Source organism: Euphorbia lathyris, chromosome 2 (assembly GCF_963576675.1).
Source record: "Euphorbia lathyris chromosome 2, ddEupLath1.1, whole genome shotgun sequence".
Classification (NCBI taxonomy): domain Eukaryota; kingdom Viridiplantae; phylum Streptophyta; class Magnoliopsida; order Malpighiales; family Euphorbiaceae; genus Euphorbia; species Euphorbia lathyris.
The window spans coordinates 42,022,960-42,043,472 of NC_088911.1; the positions used below are offsets into that span (position 1 = coordinate 42,022,960).

At 36.1% G+C, this 20,513-nt stretch overlaps 1 protein-coding gene across 1 annotated transcript; it reads left to right on the plus strand.

Annotated features, from left to right (window-relative positions):
• The first annotated feature begins 696 nt into the window (after positions 1-696).
• On the plus strand, positions 697-18,803 carry LOC136217926 (protein CASP). Its single transcript, XM_066004631.1, has 19 exons — positions 697-992; positions 5,107-5,217; positions 5,443-5,621; positions 7,137-7,286; positions 7,770-7,858; positions 8,093-8,202; positions 8,687-8,781; positions 9,226-9,281; positions 9,424-9,589; positions 10,871-10,963; positions 12,323-12,451; positions 12,700-12,819; positions 13,171-13,251; positions 13,995-14,090; positions 14,261-14,404; positions 14,481-14,582; positions 14,943-15,022; positions 18,432-18,524; positions 18,618-18,803. Exons 1-19 carry the CDS (start codon positions 902-904, stop codon positions 18,673-18,675), a joined length of 2,043 nt encoding a protein of 680 aa, XP_065860703.1. The 5' UTR covers positions 697-901; the 3' UTR covers positions 18,676-18,803.
• Positions 18,804-20,513: the final 1,710 nt, after the last annotated feature.

The window sequence follows — 20,513 nt, forward strand, 5'->3', positions numbered from 1 at the left end:
TTGGAGAAAATAATACTTCAGATGATGATTTTGCTTCGCAGGCTTTGCAAAATGTAAAGCAAACTCATTCCGCGAAGTTATTTTCTGGAGAAAATACTACTTTAGATGATGATTTTGCTTCACTGGCTTCGTAAAATGTGAAACAAACTCGTTCTGTGAAGCCATTTTCTGGAAAGATATGAAGATGAATGCACAAATATAGTAGATACTTACATTCTTTCCGCCTTTTGCCATTGAAATCGACAATGAATGAACATATGATATACGTAGAAAAACATCGAATAACGATGCCTTCGATTCGCATAGAAAGAAAGAGATGAAGAAAGAAATAGAAAGATGGAGAACTATGCCTTTGATTCGTACAAAAACCGAAAGATTAAGAGAGGAATAAAAAACATAATGATGAAAAAATGGATTATGTTCGCACAATATAAAGGAATGGGGAAGATGAAACAATAGAAATGAAGGAGAAAGATAAAAGGTTTGGACTATTTTGGGAGAGTGAGAGTCTCCCATTTGAATTTTTTTTTTTTTTTCTTTTTTTTTTTTTTTGGTAATTTTCAGTAAAAAAAACAAACAAATAATTTACTCATCTGCTATTAACAGCTTAGCTAACCAAGCAGTTTGTGAAAGAGTAAGGACTAAGAAGCGCTCATCCTCATCTGGTAGTACATTAAGTTTTAGCTTGGGTTGGGCCAGCCCACTCCATGTATACTGCCACTAAACGCACACTTCTTCGAAAAACAACTTGAAAAGCATAGAATTCAAGTTTTAATTCGCAGAATCCTTGCTCATCAGATCCGATCTCCATTTCGCCCCTTCTGTTTTAGTTAAACAAAATTAAATTCAATCAGATTGACGCATACAAAATCATCACCAAGAGGAAGATCCAAATTTGCGAATGATGGAGGCACCTCTAGGAGGATTGGAGAGGGACAAGTCCAACCACCCGACATCGTCTCCCATTCCCGTTGTCTCCAATTTCTGGAAAGGTAATTCCTCAATTTCTTCTATTTATTTATTTATTTATTTATTTATCTGGCTATATGAATGTTTAATCGGCGTACTGTTATGTTGGAAAGAAGCAATTCTGCTGTTGATCATGGTAGATTTTTAACTTGAATTTATGCATTGTCAAATCTATTTTATTGAATTTATTTATCTGATTTTTAGTATTGTATTGGGTTGGTCTCCAATTCGAAGTTCTAGCTTCTTACTTGTGTACTGGTCTAGTGCTGTACTTTCAATGGAAATGTAGTTAGGCTTGAGCTCTGGCTGAAGGGTTTGCTTATTAGTCCATATACTGAATAGAGAACACGTTCCAAGTTTAGACTTGTCTGCATAGATTTTTTTCTACTTGTATGGTTTCTATTTTTTTTCTTTTTTTTTTTTATTTTGTTGAACTGTACTGCTGCTTGATTGAGTAACAATCTGCAGCTATCTGTACTCTTCCCAATTTAAATAATGGTGAGTACTGAGGTATTTTGCTCTGCTATGCTTTCATTTTCTTTTTTGCGATGCATTAACATTTTTAGAGAAATATACATGTTACATACATCTGTCAGATAACCAATTAATCACATAGTTTCTTTAAAAAAAAAGATTGTCTAGAATGTTGACATAACATGATAAAAGTAGCTGTATAGTAGGGAATGCAAAGGAATTATATAATACAATAACTTTTAGGGCCTTGAAAATGCTAAGCTAGACGTGATATTTATGCAAGTCAGCTGGAACCTTTGATCCCCATTCTGTGAGAGATTATTTTAAGATCTTCGATTGGGCCTTAACTATCAGCTCGAGCTTTTAGTTCAATCCCCATTCAAGTGAGATCTAGAAATGACACTATTGGGAAAAAATATATGCATAAGCTGAATAAATGAGTATGAAAAACAGTGTGTTTATAATTTATACAAGAAATGTTTGTCTTTTGGTGTCTAACAATGGAACTTGAGCTATTGGTTAAGAGACAAAAACATTAAAAGCTATTATGTTCTATTACATTGCAGAAGGCCAAAACTAGAGAAGACTTAAGGAAATCTTTATGATTTAAATTATGAATAAAAAATATAATAGACTTGCTGCTCTATTTTTAACTAGGTGGTGGAATAAATCCTTTCTTTTAGGCTGAAAAGGAATCCTAAGTCCTAGCCACAAACAAAAAAATAGTAAAAAGGGATACACACAAAAAAAGATGGAAAAGAAACACAATCAAACTGAATAAGGAAATTAATTTAATTGGAAAGCATATTCCAGTAGGACTAGGCTCTTGCATGACTTTTCTATGTTTAGAAATGAACTCTGCTCCAATGATTAAATGCTCCCCACCTAGATTGCTGGATCAACATGTCTCTGCTTCTTTTTGAAAGAAAACACACTTTATAAACTGGAAACAGCAAGAAGCTGGTTATAAACAGCAAAAGCAGTGAAGGAGCTAACATTTCTCCACGGAGACTGAAAGAAACAGCCAATCTAGCTAACAAACGACTTGTTTCATTAGCAATTCTCCTAATAAAACTAACATTAACATCAGAAAGCTCAAGCAAAAGCTTTTTACAATCAGAAATAATAATCCCAAACACCAAAAGATCCTGAGAATCATCATTCATAGCATTAACTACAAACTGGCAATTGGAAAGGATGATCAAGTGCTGGAAATTCCGGAAACGTGCCCATTGAAGAGCATGACGAATCGCAAGAGCCTCTGCAACACTAGGAGAGGAGCAATGAGCAAACAGACCAGACTTGTAACCCACAGTAGAACCATCGGAATCTTGGAGAACGCATCGAAAAGAACCATTAGAACCCGCTGCACTGAAGCTAGCATCAACAAAACAACGATGGTGAGGAGAGGCATCAGCTGAGATCCGAGAAGCGATGCGGTCAGGCCCCATACTCGAAGGCTTCTGAGCAGACTGCCATGATACAAAAGAGAAATAGAGCAGCGAATAACTTGCAAAGCCGTACTGTTTAGCTGAGACCAAACAAGTTGATTTCGAGTAGACCATATACCCCAAAGCAAGGAAGCTACAATGCACCTTGAATCAGTGGACAAGCTCAAAAAATTATTGGACCACCAATCATCAAATGAAGACGCAGAATTCCAAGAATAACTGATAGGCGAGCAGGACCATACAGCCTTAGAAAAATCACAGTGAAGAAAGATGGTCTCTGGTGATGAAGCACAAAAAGGGCAAGAAGCAGTAACATTAACCCTTCGATGTAACGATTAGGCCTTGTTGGCAATGAGTCGCTGCAAACATGGAACACAAAGTGCTTGAATTTGGGAGGGATTTGCAGAGCCCAGATAGAATTCCAACCAAAACTGCTGTGTTAAAGAACTAGAAGAATCAGTTCGACTTGAGAATAATGCTCTATAGCCTGATTTAACAGTATGAAGCCCCCTAGAGTCCCACGGCGAAAAAGTGACATCTTGCTCATGAGACAAAGGAAGGGGAAGGCCTAGGATAAGATTTGCTTCTGCATCGTTGAATAAACCAGCGATAATATGAAGATCCCAAGATAAAACATTAGGAGGCATCAGACTACTAACTGGTTCAGCCAACAATTGAGGGGGAAGAGAAGAAATAACCCAAGGATTCTCCTGTTGGAGCAGCCAATCATCAAGCCCGATACTAGCAGCATTACCAGAATCAATCCTCCAACTAAAATGATTTTGAAATATCTCCTTAGCAGTATGAATGCTCCGCCAAATGTAACTTGGATTTTCGCACAATTGTGGATTAATGCAGTTGAAATATTTGGCCCCTAAAACAAGTCTCAGCTTCTTGTTTATATATATATAAAATGATAAAATTTAGTTCTAATTAAATCAAATTAACTAGTTCTTAGACTGACCAAATACAACAACTATTCAGTGGTTGGGGTAATACTTTGAAATTAAGTGGGAGGAAAATAAAATAAACACCAATATTCCTAGTAGCAATGAAGGTACTTGCCCCACCGGTCTATTATTCAAACGGATGGAGAAGTAGATGGAGATGTTGCTCATAGGATTAAATGGGTTTCCTTTGCGACCCCGGCATGCCTAATAGATTGAAGGGAAAATTGTACCGCACGGCAATCAGACCAAATGGTACGGAATGTTGGGCAGTGAAACATTGTCACATTCATAAGATGTCGGTGGCGGAGATACGTATGTTGTGATGGATGTGTGGCCATACGAGAAAGGATCGGGTGAGGAATGAAATAATTAGGACGAAAGTAGGGTTACATCCATTGAGAATAAAATGAAGGAAAATCGACTAAGGTGGCTTGGCCATATAAGATGAAGAGCGCTTGATGCGTCGGTTAGAAGGATTGAAGAGTCGCAAAGGGATGCAATGGTGAGGGGTAGGGGAAGACCTAAGCAAACTTGGAAGAGGGTGATTGAGAGTGATATGAGTTTATTGGGGATTGAGGAAAATATGACAGTGGATAGGACGGAGTGGAGGGAGAGAATTTATGTCGCTGACACGACTTGATTTCACAGTTTCGTATGACGGTTCATGTTAGCCGACCCTGAATCATTTCGGGACTAAGGCTTTGTTGTTGTTGTTGTTGTTGTTGTATTACAAAATTAAAGCTTTATCTTCAGAAAGATCTAGGGTGCTAAATACATTTTCACCGCCTACTAAACTCAACCCCCCTCCACCTCGGTGATAAGTTAGTATCTTAGGTGCTGTTTGATAAATACTAAATATAAGTACTGACTATAAAAATATTAGTTGAGAATGTTCAACTTAAAACTTTAAGTTAAATATTTTAACTTATCAAATAAGTGATTTTTAAGTGATTGAAAAATTACTGTTATCAAACACACTTAATGTAAATAAGTGCTTAAACTATTAAACTAAGTGAATTTTGAGGTTATCAAACAGGGCCTTATTCTCTTGTGACTTCAAAATGCTGAACCTTTTGCACTAGCTTATTTAAATTATTTTTTTCCTTCTTTTATGTGACATTGTTTATCATAAATTCCTTTTACATGAAAAGGTGCACTGTACATGATTTTGTAGTATTCAAAGTCTCTATTTTGAACATAGAAAATGAAGTAGGGTGTTAACACAATGTCTTATGAATTCAAATGTTTGCTTTTCTTTGCAGAATTCGATCTGGAGAAGGAGAAAAGTATATTGGATGAACAAGGACTTAGAATAGCTGAAAATCAGGAAAACAGCTTAAAAAACCGTCGGAAGCTTGCAGAGAGCACTAGAGGTGTTATTGATACCAAATTTTATTCTGAAATTTATGGAAAATGAAAACTGGAAGCAGGACAATTGGAATAATATGGGGAGATTTGCTTTTTAATATAAACTCTTTATTTCTGGAATGTAATACTTAAGAGTTAGAGGGCTTATGATTGTTCTTTATTCTCTATGTTGTCTTTGCATAAGTTAAAGCCTCTCTGATTAAAACCTTTTTTATGTGTTCTATGAACAGATTTCAAAAAAGCTCCATCAGATGAAAAGTTAAGTTTGTTTAATTCTTTACTCAAGGGCTATCAAGAAGAAGTTGATAATCTAACTAAGAGGGCAAAATTTGGAGAAAATTCTTTTCTGAATATATATCAAAAGCTCTATGAGGCTCCAGATCCATATCCAGCTCTTGCTTCTATTGCTGTAAGTGCCATACTATTCTATTCGGATCTCTTTACTAAATGGTGTTCGTCCAGAAATTTGATTTTGATAAGTTCTATGCTTTCTGATTTTAGTTTACCTTCTATGATTTACTTTTTCTGTTTTGCAATGTCATTTAATATGCAAGATAATGGATTAGGGTGTAGGTTGGTTTTCAACAATGAACCGTCAATGTTTCATTTCCTTCACAATGGAACATTGGGATGGTTTTGCCATTTGAATATACCTTTTTCTGTTTGTGGCTGGCTATTTAGACCCGGCTCTTTTGTCTTTGTCTGCACACGCACAGACTAATCCGTGCATGAAGCATCTTCCACTCTAGTAATCCTTTCTGCTTTAGTCCTCTGCTTGGGATATGCGAAACGCGTGCTGATTTCTCCTGTGATTGTTGGATATGATGAATAAATATCCAGTGTTAAGCAATTTAAATCTTATAGAATAAAGAGACCTTTAACTTTGACCGAGCTCCATCTAACATATGCCTGCTTATTCTGTACAGAGGAACTCATGTACTTATTAACAATTTTTGCAGTTCGAGGATCTCTTTTGTTACTTTGCTTCAGCATCATTTGCTATAACTAAGTGTGTTGATATGTATATTCGTTTTTGGAAGTTTACACATTTCGTTGCAAGAATGTTGTTTTTATGACAGTAACATGAAGTCATTAAATTTTCTTGATTCTCTTGGAGCAATGATAGTTTATGTAGATTACATCATCTATATGGTGGTTTTATTATTAGAGATTGCTGTCAATTTTAAAACTTCAAGCATGATATGTCTCTTTAAGAACCAGTCAAATCTTTTATGGAACTGATTAGGGCACTGTAATGTATTTCATCCAAATATAGTGGAAATTTCTTCTTGTGTGTTCTTTTCCCAAACTGCTTCCAGCATATTTTAAGTACTTGCTACGTGCTATTTTACATATATTAGACACGCTACAGGGTGAAAAATATTAAGCATTAACGATTTCAAGGCTTAAGAATGTAGCCTATAACTGTAGGAGTGCGCCTATGCTCGTAGTGAATATTATCTAAAGAACTTTCATGACACTTTCCTGTCTATATGCATATAGAGTCACTATGTACTTTATTTTTTTTTTGTTATATATTATGGTACATTGGCGCAACGGTAAACGCTGTTGTCGTGTGACCAAGAGGTCACGGGTTCGAGTCTTAGGAGCGGCCTCTTGCCAAATAAATTGGCAGGGGAAGGCTTGCCCCAGTACACCCTTGTGGTGGGACCCCTCCCCGGACCCTCGCTCAGCGGGGACGTGTAGTGCGACCGGGCCGCCCTTTTATATTATGGTACATATTATCTTTCATGGTTGATTACAGGTTCAAGCTACCCTCCGAAAAATGATCCTAAATAGCCCATTGCTTGGGATAAAGCATTATTGTTGGAATTATTTTTTAAATTATTGGACCTAATCTGTTGTTCTTCTGGAAAAGCACCAGCTTTGATTAACTTTCTTCTCATGCTGTTCTTCTATGCAGGATCAAGATTTGAAATTGTCTGAGCTAGAATCTGAGAACCGGAAGATGAAAGTTGAGCTTGAGGAGTTCAGAACAGAAGCAACTCACTTAAAGAATCAGCAGGCAACAATAAGAAGACTTGAAGAACGTAATCGTCAGTTAGAGCAACAGGTGAGAAGTGGTTAGTATAGTAGTTATGGGGCATGAAATTTTATGGCCTTTTTGTGTCTTTGAGGCTAGAGTTACATGGGCTTATATATATATATAACTTGGGAGTTGCACAGCACAATGCAATGTTATGATTTTGCTCGTGTAAATCAGTCACGTGGGTATGTTTCTGGGTTTGGACATGGCTGGGTGGGAAAGTGGGTGACTGCGGCGTATATGAGGCTCTCTTTGGTGAAAAAATTTCCTTTCAATTATTTGAAGTTCAATTATGCAATATGTGACATAGTTGAAAGCATCAAATTATATTCTTTGTTTAGCAATTGATAAATTGGATGACACGTATCTTTCACTTCAAATTAATTGAACACATTAGTTGGGTTGAAAATGTGACTGCTCTCATAAATTTGAGCTATAACGATCAGGTCCATTGGCTTATACAAAGATGATTTAAAAAATAGTTCTTACTCAGTTATGCATTTCTCTCAGATGGAAGAAAAGGTAAAGGAAATTGTGGAGATGAAGCAACGTAGTTTGGCTGAAGAAAATCAGAAAACACTAGAAGTATTAAAAGAAAGGTACCTATTTTATTGTGCAACTGACTTGCATCGTAGAAAACTGTTGTGCAACTGACTTGCATCGTAGAAAACTGTTCCCTTGTTGCCGTCGGTTTGCTTATAGATGAAATGCTTCTAACCATGAGAAAATGTATGTTCTGAATAGGTTCTTGTTGTTTATTGGTTTGGTGCCCTGAATTTTTTATATTTATTCCGCTGATAGATATCTTGGATCTATCTTCCTTTTCTTATTAGGGAGCAATCTTTGCAAGATCAATTACGACAAGCTAAAGAAAGTGTTGCCAATATGCAGAGATTGCATGAATTTGCTCAAAGCCAATTATTTGAAGTCCGTGCTCAATCAGGTGATACATTAACTCTTAGTCTTTATATTATACCATAATTACCAAATCATCTTTGTCAAGGAACCATTTGAAGTAAAGCTTATAGTTAAGGCCCAATAATAGCTTTTAGATTAATCTCAAACACACCCATGCACATGAATGCCCCCTGCACTTGAAGCATGTACAACACACGCCCATCTTGCTATGTGTTGAAATTCCTTTTAATCAATGGGAGTTGTCAGGATTCGAACTCTAGATCACTTGATCTAAGAGGCTTTTATACCATGTGAAGGAACCATTTGAAAGCTTAAGCTTATAGTTAAGGCCTAAGAATATCTTTTATATTAATCTTGACAATCTCATCTGTAATATTTTTATTGCAGGATACTTTCAATTTACCTTCTAATTCTAGTTTTTTGTTACTATGTCTACAAGTTTTCATCTAAATTCTGAATGTACTCCCAGTTACCTTATAACTTTCTTATCATGTGATTTTAAACATTAGAGGAAGAAACAGCAGCAAAGCAATCGGAGCTCAATCTTCTGATGGATGAAGTGGAAAGAGCTCAGACTCGGCTTCTTAGCCTTGAGAGAGAGAAGGTATGTTTAGCATCGGATAATGCAAATTGTCTCCAACCCTGTTAATGATTTTGCCCCAAAAGTTATACTAGACTAACATATCTAACTTTCTCTTCTGTTTTTTATTTTTCTTTTTGAATGTTCTGATTGGGTTTATTAAGAACTGCTCAAAATAATTGCTGTCTTGCACTCTTCTACGTCTGTGCCAGTCACAATCTAAACTGTAGTGTTAATTGTGGCTTACTTTATAATTTGTGTAGCTCATCTTAAATTAATGTTCTCATTATGTAACTTTCTTGATATGATATGATTGCGGACTTGTCTAAATAACCTCTTTGGGTTGTTTCTTTGTTTGTCTAAACCAATAATAGAAGTGCTTCAGTTGACTGGTATCTCATTCATTTGTTATAGTAAGTAAATGACTAGTTTCCATTTAAAGCTCCAATTTTAATTGAGCATTTTCAGGGTCTCTTGCGTTCCCAATTACAATCAGCAAATGAGGAGATTGGAAATAGGAACAGGTGAGATACTTTTACTTAATTGAAGATCTGGTATGATATGCATATGCTGAACGGTAGATTTTCGAAATTAACATTTCCTTTCTTTCACATATTTTGCATCAAGATAGAGTTTTGAGACCATTTTTGAATTGTTTTGTTGCAGTGACAGTGTGGATTCAAATAATGCCCTTGAAAATTCTTTGAGCACCAAAGAGAAGCTTATCTCTGAACTTAACATGGAACTTCATAATATTGAAGCCACCTTGGCCAACGAGCGGGAACAGCATGTGAATGAGATGAAAAAGCTGAACTTGTTACTGAATGAGAAGGTAAAATTCTTTGTCGTTTTGTAGTTTTGCAAATTGCAGTGTATTCAACTGATAAGCTCATAAAATGTAAGCTTGGTTTGCAGTCACATGTAATTATGTTGTATTTTCTGTCTTATGATGCACACAAAAGAATGAGAGTGATTAGTTGTTTTTTAGAGGTCTTTCATTGCTGCTGCATTATTCTTTGGTGAATGTAACTTTACTTTTTGCTGAAAATCATTCGTGACAACATCAGAAGTTCTCCTGAGCAACCAAACCAAGGTCTAGTTGATGGAGTTGGTGATTCCAAGCAACATATGCTGATTTTGAAAAGACTTATTGCCATAGTCATTAATGGAGGCGCGCCAAAGGCGCGTGGCGCACAAGGCTCCAGGCCTAGCGCCTCACCACTCTCCATGGTGGGCGCAGTCACCTTGGCACGCGCTAGGTGCGCTTTTGTGTGCCAAGGCACAGAACGTGCCTCAGTGGCATATGTATGTATTTAGGGTTTTTTAAAGTGTTCTATTATAGGTTTATGTTCACCTTGGATTAGAGACATCTAAGGGTCCAAAATAAACAAAGAAAGAAAACAAAAGATACACATTTGAATTGTAAGAGTCAGAGCATCACAACTGTCAACACAATGATCTAATAAACTTGGGCTTCTGTCTACTGTTTAGTTGTAGTTCTCTGTGCTCTGATTCCAAATTGATATTGATTTATTCCACTGTGTTTGTACTTTGTACTATGTTTGTACACATAGAATTGTGTTTGCATTCAATTATTATGCAGGTGTACAAACAGAATTAAGAATTGATATTTGATTGATTCCACAATGGTTGTACTTCGTACTATCACTACTAGGTTTGTACTATGTTTATAAAAACAGAATTGTGTTCGCCTTACGTATACAATTATTATGCTAATGCACGTGTACAAACAGTAACAAACACTTAAACAAACATTAACAACTATGTTATGCTTGTGTACAAACATAATATTGTCATGATTTAGTATTTATAAAAATTTTGATTTAGAATTTCCAATTTCTTTCAGTTTAAATATTATCATTTATAGTTTTATAAATTTTATTCTTTGTTAGTGTGCCATGTGCCTTTAATAACTATGCTTATTGCTGAATTGCTCTAATGTGAATTGGAGATAGAAGAATCAATTGGAAACAGAAATTTTAGATCCATTAGTTATTTGAGGATAGATCATGAATATGACCGACTCTGTTATTACAATATTCCTTTTCCTTCCATTGTTAATTGCAAGTGTACCTCTTTTTTTTGCATACAGGAAGTTGCTCTTGAGGAGATGAAGAAGGATCTTCAAGTAAGGCCAACTGCGAAATTAGTCGATGACTTGCGGAAAAAAGTGAAAATTTTGCAGGTAGTGCAAATTAATTGTTAACATGTTTGTGAATATTCCTTTTGTCAAACTTTGTTATAGCTTTTTAATTACTATTGAAAGTTTACAACATTTAATGAACTTTCTGGAGAAGTTTCACTGGGCTTCTAGTTTTGTCTTTGAAGTATACTCCTAATGCAAAAATCTTCACCCTATAACGACAATATTGCTTGCTTATTGATCTAAATATGACATTATGAAGTATAAATCAACGGAATAACTATGATGCTATAATTTCACTGCTATTTGGTTGCTACTACTAGTGCCCTCAGTTTTCACATAATATCTTTTGTGGCTTATGAGATTTAATGGAATCTTAAAGACATATTATTTGTTTTGCATTTTAGATGCTTGAGAATAATTCAAGAAAATTATAATTCTTTCTTTACTTCAAAGACCAGATCCATTCTTCTGCTTGTTGATTTGATGGTCTGTATCTCTCGGAGTTTTCTCATTGACTGGTGTACTAGAATATTCATCATGATATTTTTTCTTGAATCTTTTTGGGATATTAGATCCACTTCAGTTAATTGCTCTTTGTTTGATAACCTGAAAGAAATGGTCCTACGGCCAGTTTGGTCTGGGTATAGGACCTGCTTTATCCAGATCTTTATCCAATAACTGGCTGGTAAAATGTCAATCCAGTTAGGCTCAAGCAGTTGGGGGAATTCACCTAAGGTGAGTGACTGCCATAAAAAATGCCATCTTGCAGATTATTAAATTCAACCTGGTCTGAGGAATTCTCTCTTACACTTATCCTTTTTATCTAAACATATAATAGTCACAATTTCCAGTCATGTATTTACTATCATTTAATTTATTTATCTTAATTATATTTCGTAATTTGTCATAACCATTCAAAAAAAAAAATCAATGATAATTTAAGCCTTTTTCACTATTATCATACTAGATTATTATTTTACATTCTGATTCTATTTAAACTCTCTTACAAGAAAATTTATTGTATTAAAATTTACTGAAAGCTATTTTAATTGTATGCTTATATTTTCAACAGAATATACTGGTGTCAAAATAGTTTTCATTTAGTTATAGATTTAGTAAAGATCTAATTTTTTTTAATTGAATATTGTTTGTGACTTATTTCTATTTTATAAATATATGTGTTCCCTATAATTGTTGCCATAAGACTCCATTTATTTACTTCACCCAATGGTTATTGTATTTATTTCCTGTTGAACCCCAATTAAACTACATGTTGAGCGTTTGACACTTGACCCTTTGATATAACCATTATGAAGCCTGGACAGGTTAAATGGCCTGGTTTTACCTTAATATCTCAATGTTTATAGCATCTGGTAACAGTTTTACTTCCACATGTAGGCAGTGGGCTACAATTCAATTGAGGCTGAAGATTGGGAAGCAGCTACTAGTGGGCAAGAGATGAGCAAAATGGAGTCTCTTCTTCTTGATAAGAATAGAAAGATGGAACATGAAGTCACACAACTGAAGGTATCAGGAGCATCTGCCTACATTTTTTTTCTTTTAAATTTGTTAGTTTTGTTTTTGTGCAGAAATTGATATCAGCTGAATGTTTTGTTTGTTTCAGCTAACCAATTAAATCTGAATTTGAATATGCTTTGTCTTGGCCCCACATTTTCACCTCAATGAGGCCAATGTGTGAATGATCAATGGTGTCCTTTGATGTAATAATACATGTTCTTTATTGTAACTAATTCTTCAGTGTCTGCTGCTTTCAGGTTAAACTTTCTGAGAAAGTGTCTTTGCTGGAAGCAGCTGAAAGCAAGATTGTAGTGCTTACTGCAAAAGTTAATGAACAGCAGAAATTAATACAAAAGCTGGAAGATGATATATCGAAGGTTCGAATCAATTGCTTATGGATTTTCTTTAGCTACTATGAAGAGTAAACTTATTCTTATGTGCTCCATGTTTACCACTGATTTGTTGCAGAATATTGGATATTTGGCACAATGTGGTTCCAGAAATTGAAATTTGTTATGGGCATGAATATTTTTTACTATGCATTAATTCTGTTCAAACTATAATCTGATTATGCGTCCTGCAGTGGCATAATAAAACAATCAAATGTGAAAACTTTCCTTCACACTATATGTCTTCGGTTTTATCCATCTTTACAATCCCTTCCTGATACAAGTGCAACTACAACCAACTCAAAAATCTAAGTGCAACCTTCTTGACTTCTCATGCAGGATTACAGCTCTAAAGATAAAAAAGGTGGTCTTTTTGAAGATTGGGATCTTTCAGAGGCTGGGCGGACTGAATTATCAGAGGTACCTTTTTCTATCATTTAGTTTTCAAAAATAAAATCATCATACAGTAAATCGATAAAGTTAATGTACTGAATGATGAAATCAGAGGTCATGTACATGGTCTATTGTGATTTTGATATGTCTAGCCAATAGTTCAGGGTTTGCTATGATGTGGTGTCTGGCAAATAGTCCATTGTTGGGTCATTAAGCACTGGTGAAAGCCAAGTCCTTCCAGTTTAGCCGAATCATATTCAGGTTCGACATAGGGGGAAGGAACATTTGAACTATCAGCTTTCCATGTAAACTCATATGTTTGGCACTTCAGATATATCAATCATCTGTTCTGCCTGCTATAGCTTCCTTATTCTTCAAAGTGGGGGCATCTGTGATCGTATGGTCCTTGTATTCAGGGGAATAAAGAGGCATATAGAATCTTGATCAGTGTTGGTATAATTACCTATAACCGGTGATTTTGAGTTTTTTTTTTTTTTTTTTTGTAATTGCACAGTAAGCATACATTGCTTTTGTCAGGTTTCCTTTTTTAGGGTCTAATCTACATGTGCAGCTCCAGCTCAGTTCCCTTTTTATCTAATATATTTCTTAATCTACTGGGAAACAAAAATTTATGTGGATTCTGTGTTATATTGGTTGCTTGCACTCTGTGTTTGTATATCTTTGGTCTGTGGTTTGTTTCTTTCCACGAGTGAGATAATTCATTTATTTCCATTGAATTCGTCAATCATGCATGGCTTCATCTAATGCAGAATACAGTACCTTCAGATCAAGACCAGAATTCAATGCTGAAGGTTATCTGCAATCAGCGAGATCGATTCAGGACGCGTTTGGGAGAGACAGAAGAAGTAAGCCCTTCCTATTTTTTGTGCGTGTTTGTGTAATTGTAAATTCTTGCATTTTATTTTATTTCACTTTCCATCTAATGATTGGAATGGTTTTATTCTAATCTAATTAGTATATGCCTAGAAGATCATAACATAAGGTGTGATTTAGAGAACCTTTAACAAAATTGCAGGAGGTAAGGCAGTTGAAGGAAAAGATAGGGGCACTAACCGCAGAGCTGGAGAAGACAAAAGCTGATAATGTCAAACTATATGGGAAGATACGTTATGTCCAGGATTACAATCATGAGAAAGTAGTTTCTAGAGGATCAAAGAAGGTGCCTTCCTGCTTTTCTATATTTTGCCTCGTTACCTTTTTATAGCTGACATTTTTCTGTTTTCTTATCATTTCAGTATGCAGAGGATCTGGAAAGTGGATTTTCCTCAGATGTTGAGTCCAAGTACAAAAAAATATACGAAGATGATATAAATCCTTTTGCTGCATTTTCCAAGAAGGTATTCTTGTAGTTCTTTTGGACGAACTACTTACCTTTTTTTTAATCATAGTGTGTTTTGTTAGGGTCCATCAGCTTTCAGTTCTTTTAAAACTTTCTGTTTTCGGCTCCAAATGAGCAATTATAGAAAAGGGGAATGGATTACTTATATTCTTTATGTCATTACTTGGAACAAATTGTGGCGTTGATTGTTGTGGTAGCATTATATATATATATATATATATATATATGTATGTATATGTATATATATTTGGTTCCAGCATCAATTAAATATCTTACATGATCTATAATTATATGTGTTACTTACTAGTCTGCCTTTGATATTTTGGTTTATTTAACCAATTTATTTACTTGTAATTAGGAAAGGGATCAAAGATACAAGGAGTTGGGTTTCAGGGACAGGATCACACTTAGCAGCGGGCGTTTCCTTCTGGGCAACAAGTATAATTCATTCTTAATCCCAATAAAAAAAAATTGCTGTTTCTTACTTATTATATGTGATTATTCACATAATTTTCCATACATTTCATTTCTTCGTCTCGTTAGGCAGGGTTGTCAATTGCTGATGACAAGGGACACTGTTATCATTTTTATGCCATTTATATTATAATAGACCCGGGTGTAGTGATAAATGTGCAAGGGTTGCTAGGTCGTCGCCCCGAAGCGGCGCGCCACCCCAGGACCCGGGGGTGGTGTCAAATATGCAAGGGTTGCGGGTAAATAAGCTAGTCCACGGTAATGGTAGGGGTAGGGGTAAGGGTAGTAGGTTACGCTTTGGGACATGGAACATAGGTTCTTTGACAGGAAGATTAGCTGAAATTGTAGATGTTATGAAGAGGAGGAGAATAAATATATTATGCCTACAAGAAACCAAGTGGGTTGGAGCCAAGGCTAGAGAGATAGCTCCTTGGGGTTATAAGCTTTGGTACTCAGGAAAGGATAAGAGTAGAAATGGAGTAGGTATTCTTATTGATAGGGAGTATATTGATGAGGTAGTAGCGGTGTCTAGGAAGAGCGATAGAATTATGAGTGTTAAGCTAGTGATAGGGGATGAGGTTGTGAATGTCATTAGTGCATATGCGCCACAAATAGGATTAGATGTGTCTATAAGACAAGCTTTTTGGGATGACTTAGAGGAAGTGGTGCAACAGGTTCCTAGGGATGAAAAAATGGTACTAGGGGGTGATCTCAATGGACACGTGGGTTCTAGGCGAGATGGGTTTGAGAGTGTTCATGGAGGGTATGGTTTTGGAGATAAGAATGAAGCAGGAAATGATATTTTGGAATTCGCATCAGCCTATGACTTGAGTATCATGAACACATGGTTTATGAAGAGAACATCCCACTTAGTGACTTATCGGAGTGGCGGTAATGCGAGCCAAATTGACTTCTTCTTAGTAAGGAGTGCTTGGAGAAAGAGTTATATTGATTGTAAGGTGATCCCTGGTGAGAGTACGACAACCCAACATAGAGTAGTGGTGCTAGATTTTCGAAGTAGGAAATGTATAAGAAAACAAACACCTCAAGTAGAGACTAAGATTAAGTGGTGGAAATTGCAAGGGGAGAATCAACAAAAATTTGTGGATGAGATGACCAAAAAAGATATTTGGACTTGCAATATGGATTCAGATATAGATTCAATATGGAATAAGATGGAGCATAGTATAAGGGAAGTAGCGAAGGAAGTTCTAGGGGAATCTAAAGGTAGCATGCCACCGGGTAAGGACACATCTTGGTGGACAGAAGAAGTACGACAAGCAGTAAAGAGTAAGAGAGAATCCTATAAACTATTGGGGAAATGTAGGAGTGACGAGAACTACGAAAAATACAAAGAGGCTAAAAGGGAAGTAAAGAAGGTCATACGAGATGCTAGAGCAAAGGTGAATCGGGATCTGTATACAAGATTGGATACGAAAGAAGGGGAAAGAGACATATATAGAATTGCTCGGATGAGAGATAGGAAGACGCGAGATCTCGGAAAAGTTAAATGTGTGAAGGATGTGGACCAGAAAGTCCTAGTTGGAGATAAGGATATCAAGGAACGATGGAGGTCCTATTTTGATGACTTATTTAATGGAGATCGCCAACAAGATGTTGGAGATATAAGTATCCATCACGATATGATAAATCATGAATGCCTGCGGAGAATTCAAAAGGGTGAAGTCAAAATGGCATTAAGTAAGATGAAGTTGAAGAAAGCAGTAGGACCTGATGGCATCCCTATTGAGATTTGGAGATGTTTGGGAGAAAGAGGAATCGAATGGTTGACGACGTTCTTCAACAAAATTTGGAGAAACAATAAGATGCCATCAGAATGGAGGAAAAGTACCTTAATCCCTTTGTATAAGAACAAAGGCGATGTCCAAGATTGTGCCAACTATCGGGGAATCAAATTAATGAGTCACACTATGAAACTTTGGGAGCGAGTGATTGAACAAAGGCTAAGGAGGACGGTGAAGATCTCGGAAAACCAGTTTGGCTTTATGCCGGGAAGATCAACTATGGAAGCCATCCATCTAATGAGACAATTAATGGAGCACTATCGAAATAAGAAGAAAGACTTGCATATGGTTTTCATTGACTTGGAGAAAGCATATGATAAGGTACCAAGGGAAGTACTTTGGTGGGCCTTGATAAGGAAAGGCATTTCGCGGAAATATATTGACATCATAAAGGACATGTATGAGGGAGTATGCACGAGTGTACGTACTAGTGTTGGGAAAACTGAAGAGTTTCCTATTACGATTGGAGTGCATCAAGGTTCCGCACTAAGCCCATTTCTTTTTGCCATCGTTATGGATGAACTAACAAGTTCACTTCAAGATGGTATACCATGGTGCATGCTGTTTGCAGATGATATTGTGTTGGTTGATGAGACGAAAGAAGGAGTGGAGATGAAGTTGGAACTATGGAGGCAAACTCTAGAATCTAGAGGCTTTAAGTTGAGTCGAAGTAAGACAGAATATTTGGAGTGTAAGTTTAGCGGCCGTAGGAGTAGGGAGGCAGGGACAATCACCCTAGATGGGAGAGTTGTTCAGGCCTCGGATTGCTTCCGGTATTTAGGATCTATTATCCAAACGGATGGAGAAGTAGATGGAGATGTTGCCCATAGGATTAAAGCTGGTTGGTCGAAGTGGAAGAGTGCTACGGGTTTCCTTTGTGATCCCGGCATGCCTAATAGATTGAAGGGAAAATTCTACCGGACGGCAATTAGACCAGCATTGTTATATGGTACGGAGTGTTGGGCAGTGAAACACTGCCACATCCATAAGATGTCGGTGGCGGAGATGCGTATGTTGAGATGGATGTGTGGTCACACGAGAAAGGACCGGGTGCGTAATGAAATAATTAGGACAAAAGTAGGGGTTACATCTATTGAGAATAAAATGAGAGAAAACCGACTAAGGTGGTTTGGCCATGTGAGACGTAGAGCGCTTGATGCGCCGGTTAGGAGAACCGAAGAGTGGCAAAGGGATGTAGTGGTGAGGGGTAGGGGAAGACCTAAGCAAACTTGGAGGAGGGTGATCGAGAATGATATGAGTTTATTGGGAATTGAGGAAAATATGGTAGTGGATAGGACGGAGTGGAGGGAGCGAATCTGTGTCGCTGACACGACTTGATTTTCACGGTTTTATATGATGGTTCATGTTAGCCGACCCCGAATCATTTCGGGACTAAGGCTTTGTTGTTGTTGTTGTTATATTATAATATAATTATGTAGAATATATAGATCACATAACACGATAGCCCATTTTGGTACTCCTATCGTTAGGTGCTAGGAAATAGCAGCCTTGTTGTCTACATGATATCCATTATTTAAGTTGACTGTCTGTGTATTATATAAATGCAGGTATGCTAGAACATTTGCATTTTTCTACACAATTGGGTTACATATCCTGGTTTTCACCTGTCTCTATAGGATGTCAGCTCTGAGCTATCTGAGGTGATCATTTTTGAACTTCTTATGTATAATCAATCACCTGGTTTTTATTATTCTTGTTCTAATAAATTGTTTCTTTTTAAAATGTTTTTGCAGTAACGGAGAAGAATCGTTTATTGCAGACAAAAAACTAGACCTTCCACATGCCCTTTAGTTTTTTATTATGCTCTGTATCTCTCTAGTTTCTGTTCATAAAAGTGTTGATATTATGAATAGGAAAGTTATACATACAATGTATATACAACAATTATAATAATGCATTTTTTACTGCTTTTCTTTCCATGTTTGAAGGTGCAATTGGTAATTTTTCCTCGTTGGCTCTTGAGATGCTATTCACTTCTAGATGCACAACATATTCTAATTTCTTTTTGACAAATATTCATGGGAATTTGGCTTCTAAACAATGTTTTTAGTCTTGGTTTGGGGACCTCTGTTGCATTGTGATGGATGGAATTTAATTTAATTAACGGATAAGGTGTAAATTTGCCCCTAACGTTTTTGGGAAAGATCACATTTACCTTTTAAGTATGAAATAGCAAAATTGTAGACCTATGGTTTTACTAGATTTTGGATCTTTTGGATGGAAAAGTTAAACACTGTTAAACTTATATACTATGTTAGATTATTTATATTCATAATTGTCCATATGGAATTACACTGCATCATCCTTCTTAGTTACATTAATTATATCACAACACAAGATTAGTATATGCTCTCATAGATAATTCATTTCCATCTTCCTTAGAATCACGATTCTGGAGATTCTGGTCTCCTCCCTTTCAATTGCAATTTTGATTCGGCTCCCCTTCAATCATGATTCCGCTCTTCTTCTTCCTTTCAATTGGGATTTTGATTCTGCTTTCCAATCCTTCTCTTTCTTCACTTCACTCGCAATTCTTCTCTTCTTCTACTTCTTCCCTTCAATAGCGATCCTTATCTTCTTCTCTTGTATCGCGATTATGCATCCTCTCCTGCAATTTTTGCCCTGAAACCATTTTCAGTTCCAGCTCCTATTTCTTCCTATCATTCATTTCTATTGCTTTATCGCGATGTCGCCCAACTCAAATCAAGGTAAAAAAAAATTTAATTTCGGTAGCTGGAACTGGTTCTCCGTAATCAGTTTTGGATTTAGGTAGTAGAAGGTAGGCGAAGAGCTTTGCAAATTAAACAACATAGGTTTAGAAATTAAAGGACGAAGAGATAGCAGAAAATAAGGTTGAATGAGAGGAAGGGAAGACATGCAAGCATGAAACACGAGTTGAGAGTGAAGGAAAGAAATCGTGTATGAAATCGCAGGCATAATTAGGGTAATCATAGTAATTAAAGTGTAATTAAGAAAGATGAAGTGTAATTCCACATATACAATTCTGAAGATAATTTTTTAATATAAATTATCAGACATGGCATATAAGTTTAACGGTGTTTAACTTACCATCCAAGAGGCCCAAAATTGCACCTCTACTAAACCATAGACCCAAAATTTTGCTATTTGACACTTAAAGTGTAAATGTGATCTTCCGCAAAAACGTTAGAGACAAATTTGCACCTAATCCCTTTAATTAAATTCTTTTATAATTGGAATCTGAGTAAGAATAACAAAGAGATGTATCATAATTTGCATATACACAGATTATGTTGAGCTTAATTCATAAATTCACATCTAAATTTTCAACTGTTTGGGTCATTATTTATAGACCTCTCAGAAAACCTTTTATAGAGAGACCAAAAAAATCAGAATAGTATCTACAAGAGTCCACATGGGTTAACTTCAAAATTTCACACTTTCATTAAAGCTTACATAAATTTCCATTCGTGGGGGTCAATTATCTGTCATCATTCTTCAACAAAAATGTCTACTTTGGAACAGCATGTCTAGTGGTGGTAACACCTAAGTGGTGCCACCTAGATACAAATTACACTTAAGAGTCCTTACAACTTTCTGATTTGACTTTCTGAAAAAGGAAATCAACAAAATAAAATGAAGCTTTCAAA

Bases quoted from the DNA above. Each gene is read 5' to 3' on its own strand.
- LOC136217926 (XM_066004631.1), top strand. From the start codon at position 902: ATGATGGAGGCACCTCTAGGAGGATTGGAGAGGGACAAGTCCAACCAC. The intron at 5,622-7,136 runs GTAAGTGCCATA...TCTTCTATGCAG, and splicing joins CAGCTCTTGCTTCTATTGCT to GATCAAGATTTGAAATTGTC. The intron at 9,590-10,870 runs GTAAAATTCTTT...TTTTGCATACAG, and splicing joins ACTTGTTACTGAATGAGAAG to GAAGTTGCTCTTGAGGAGAT.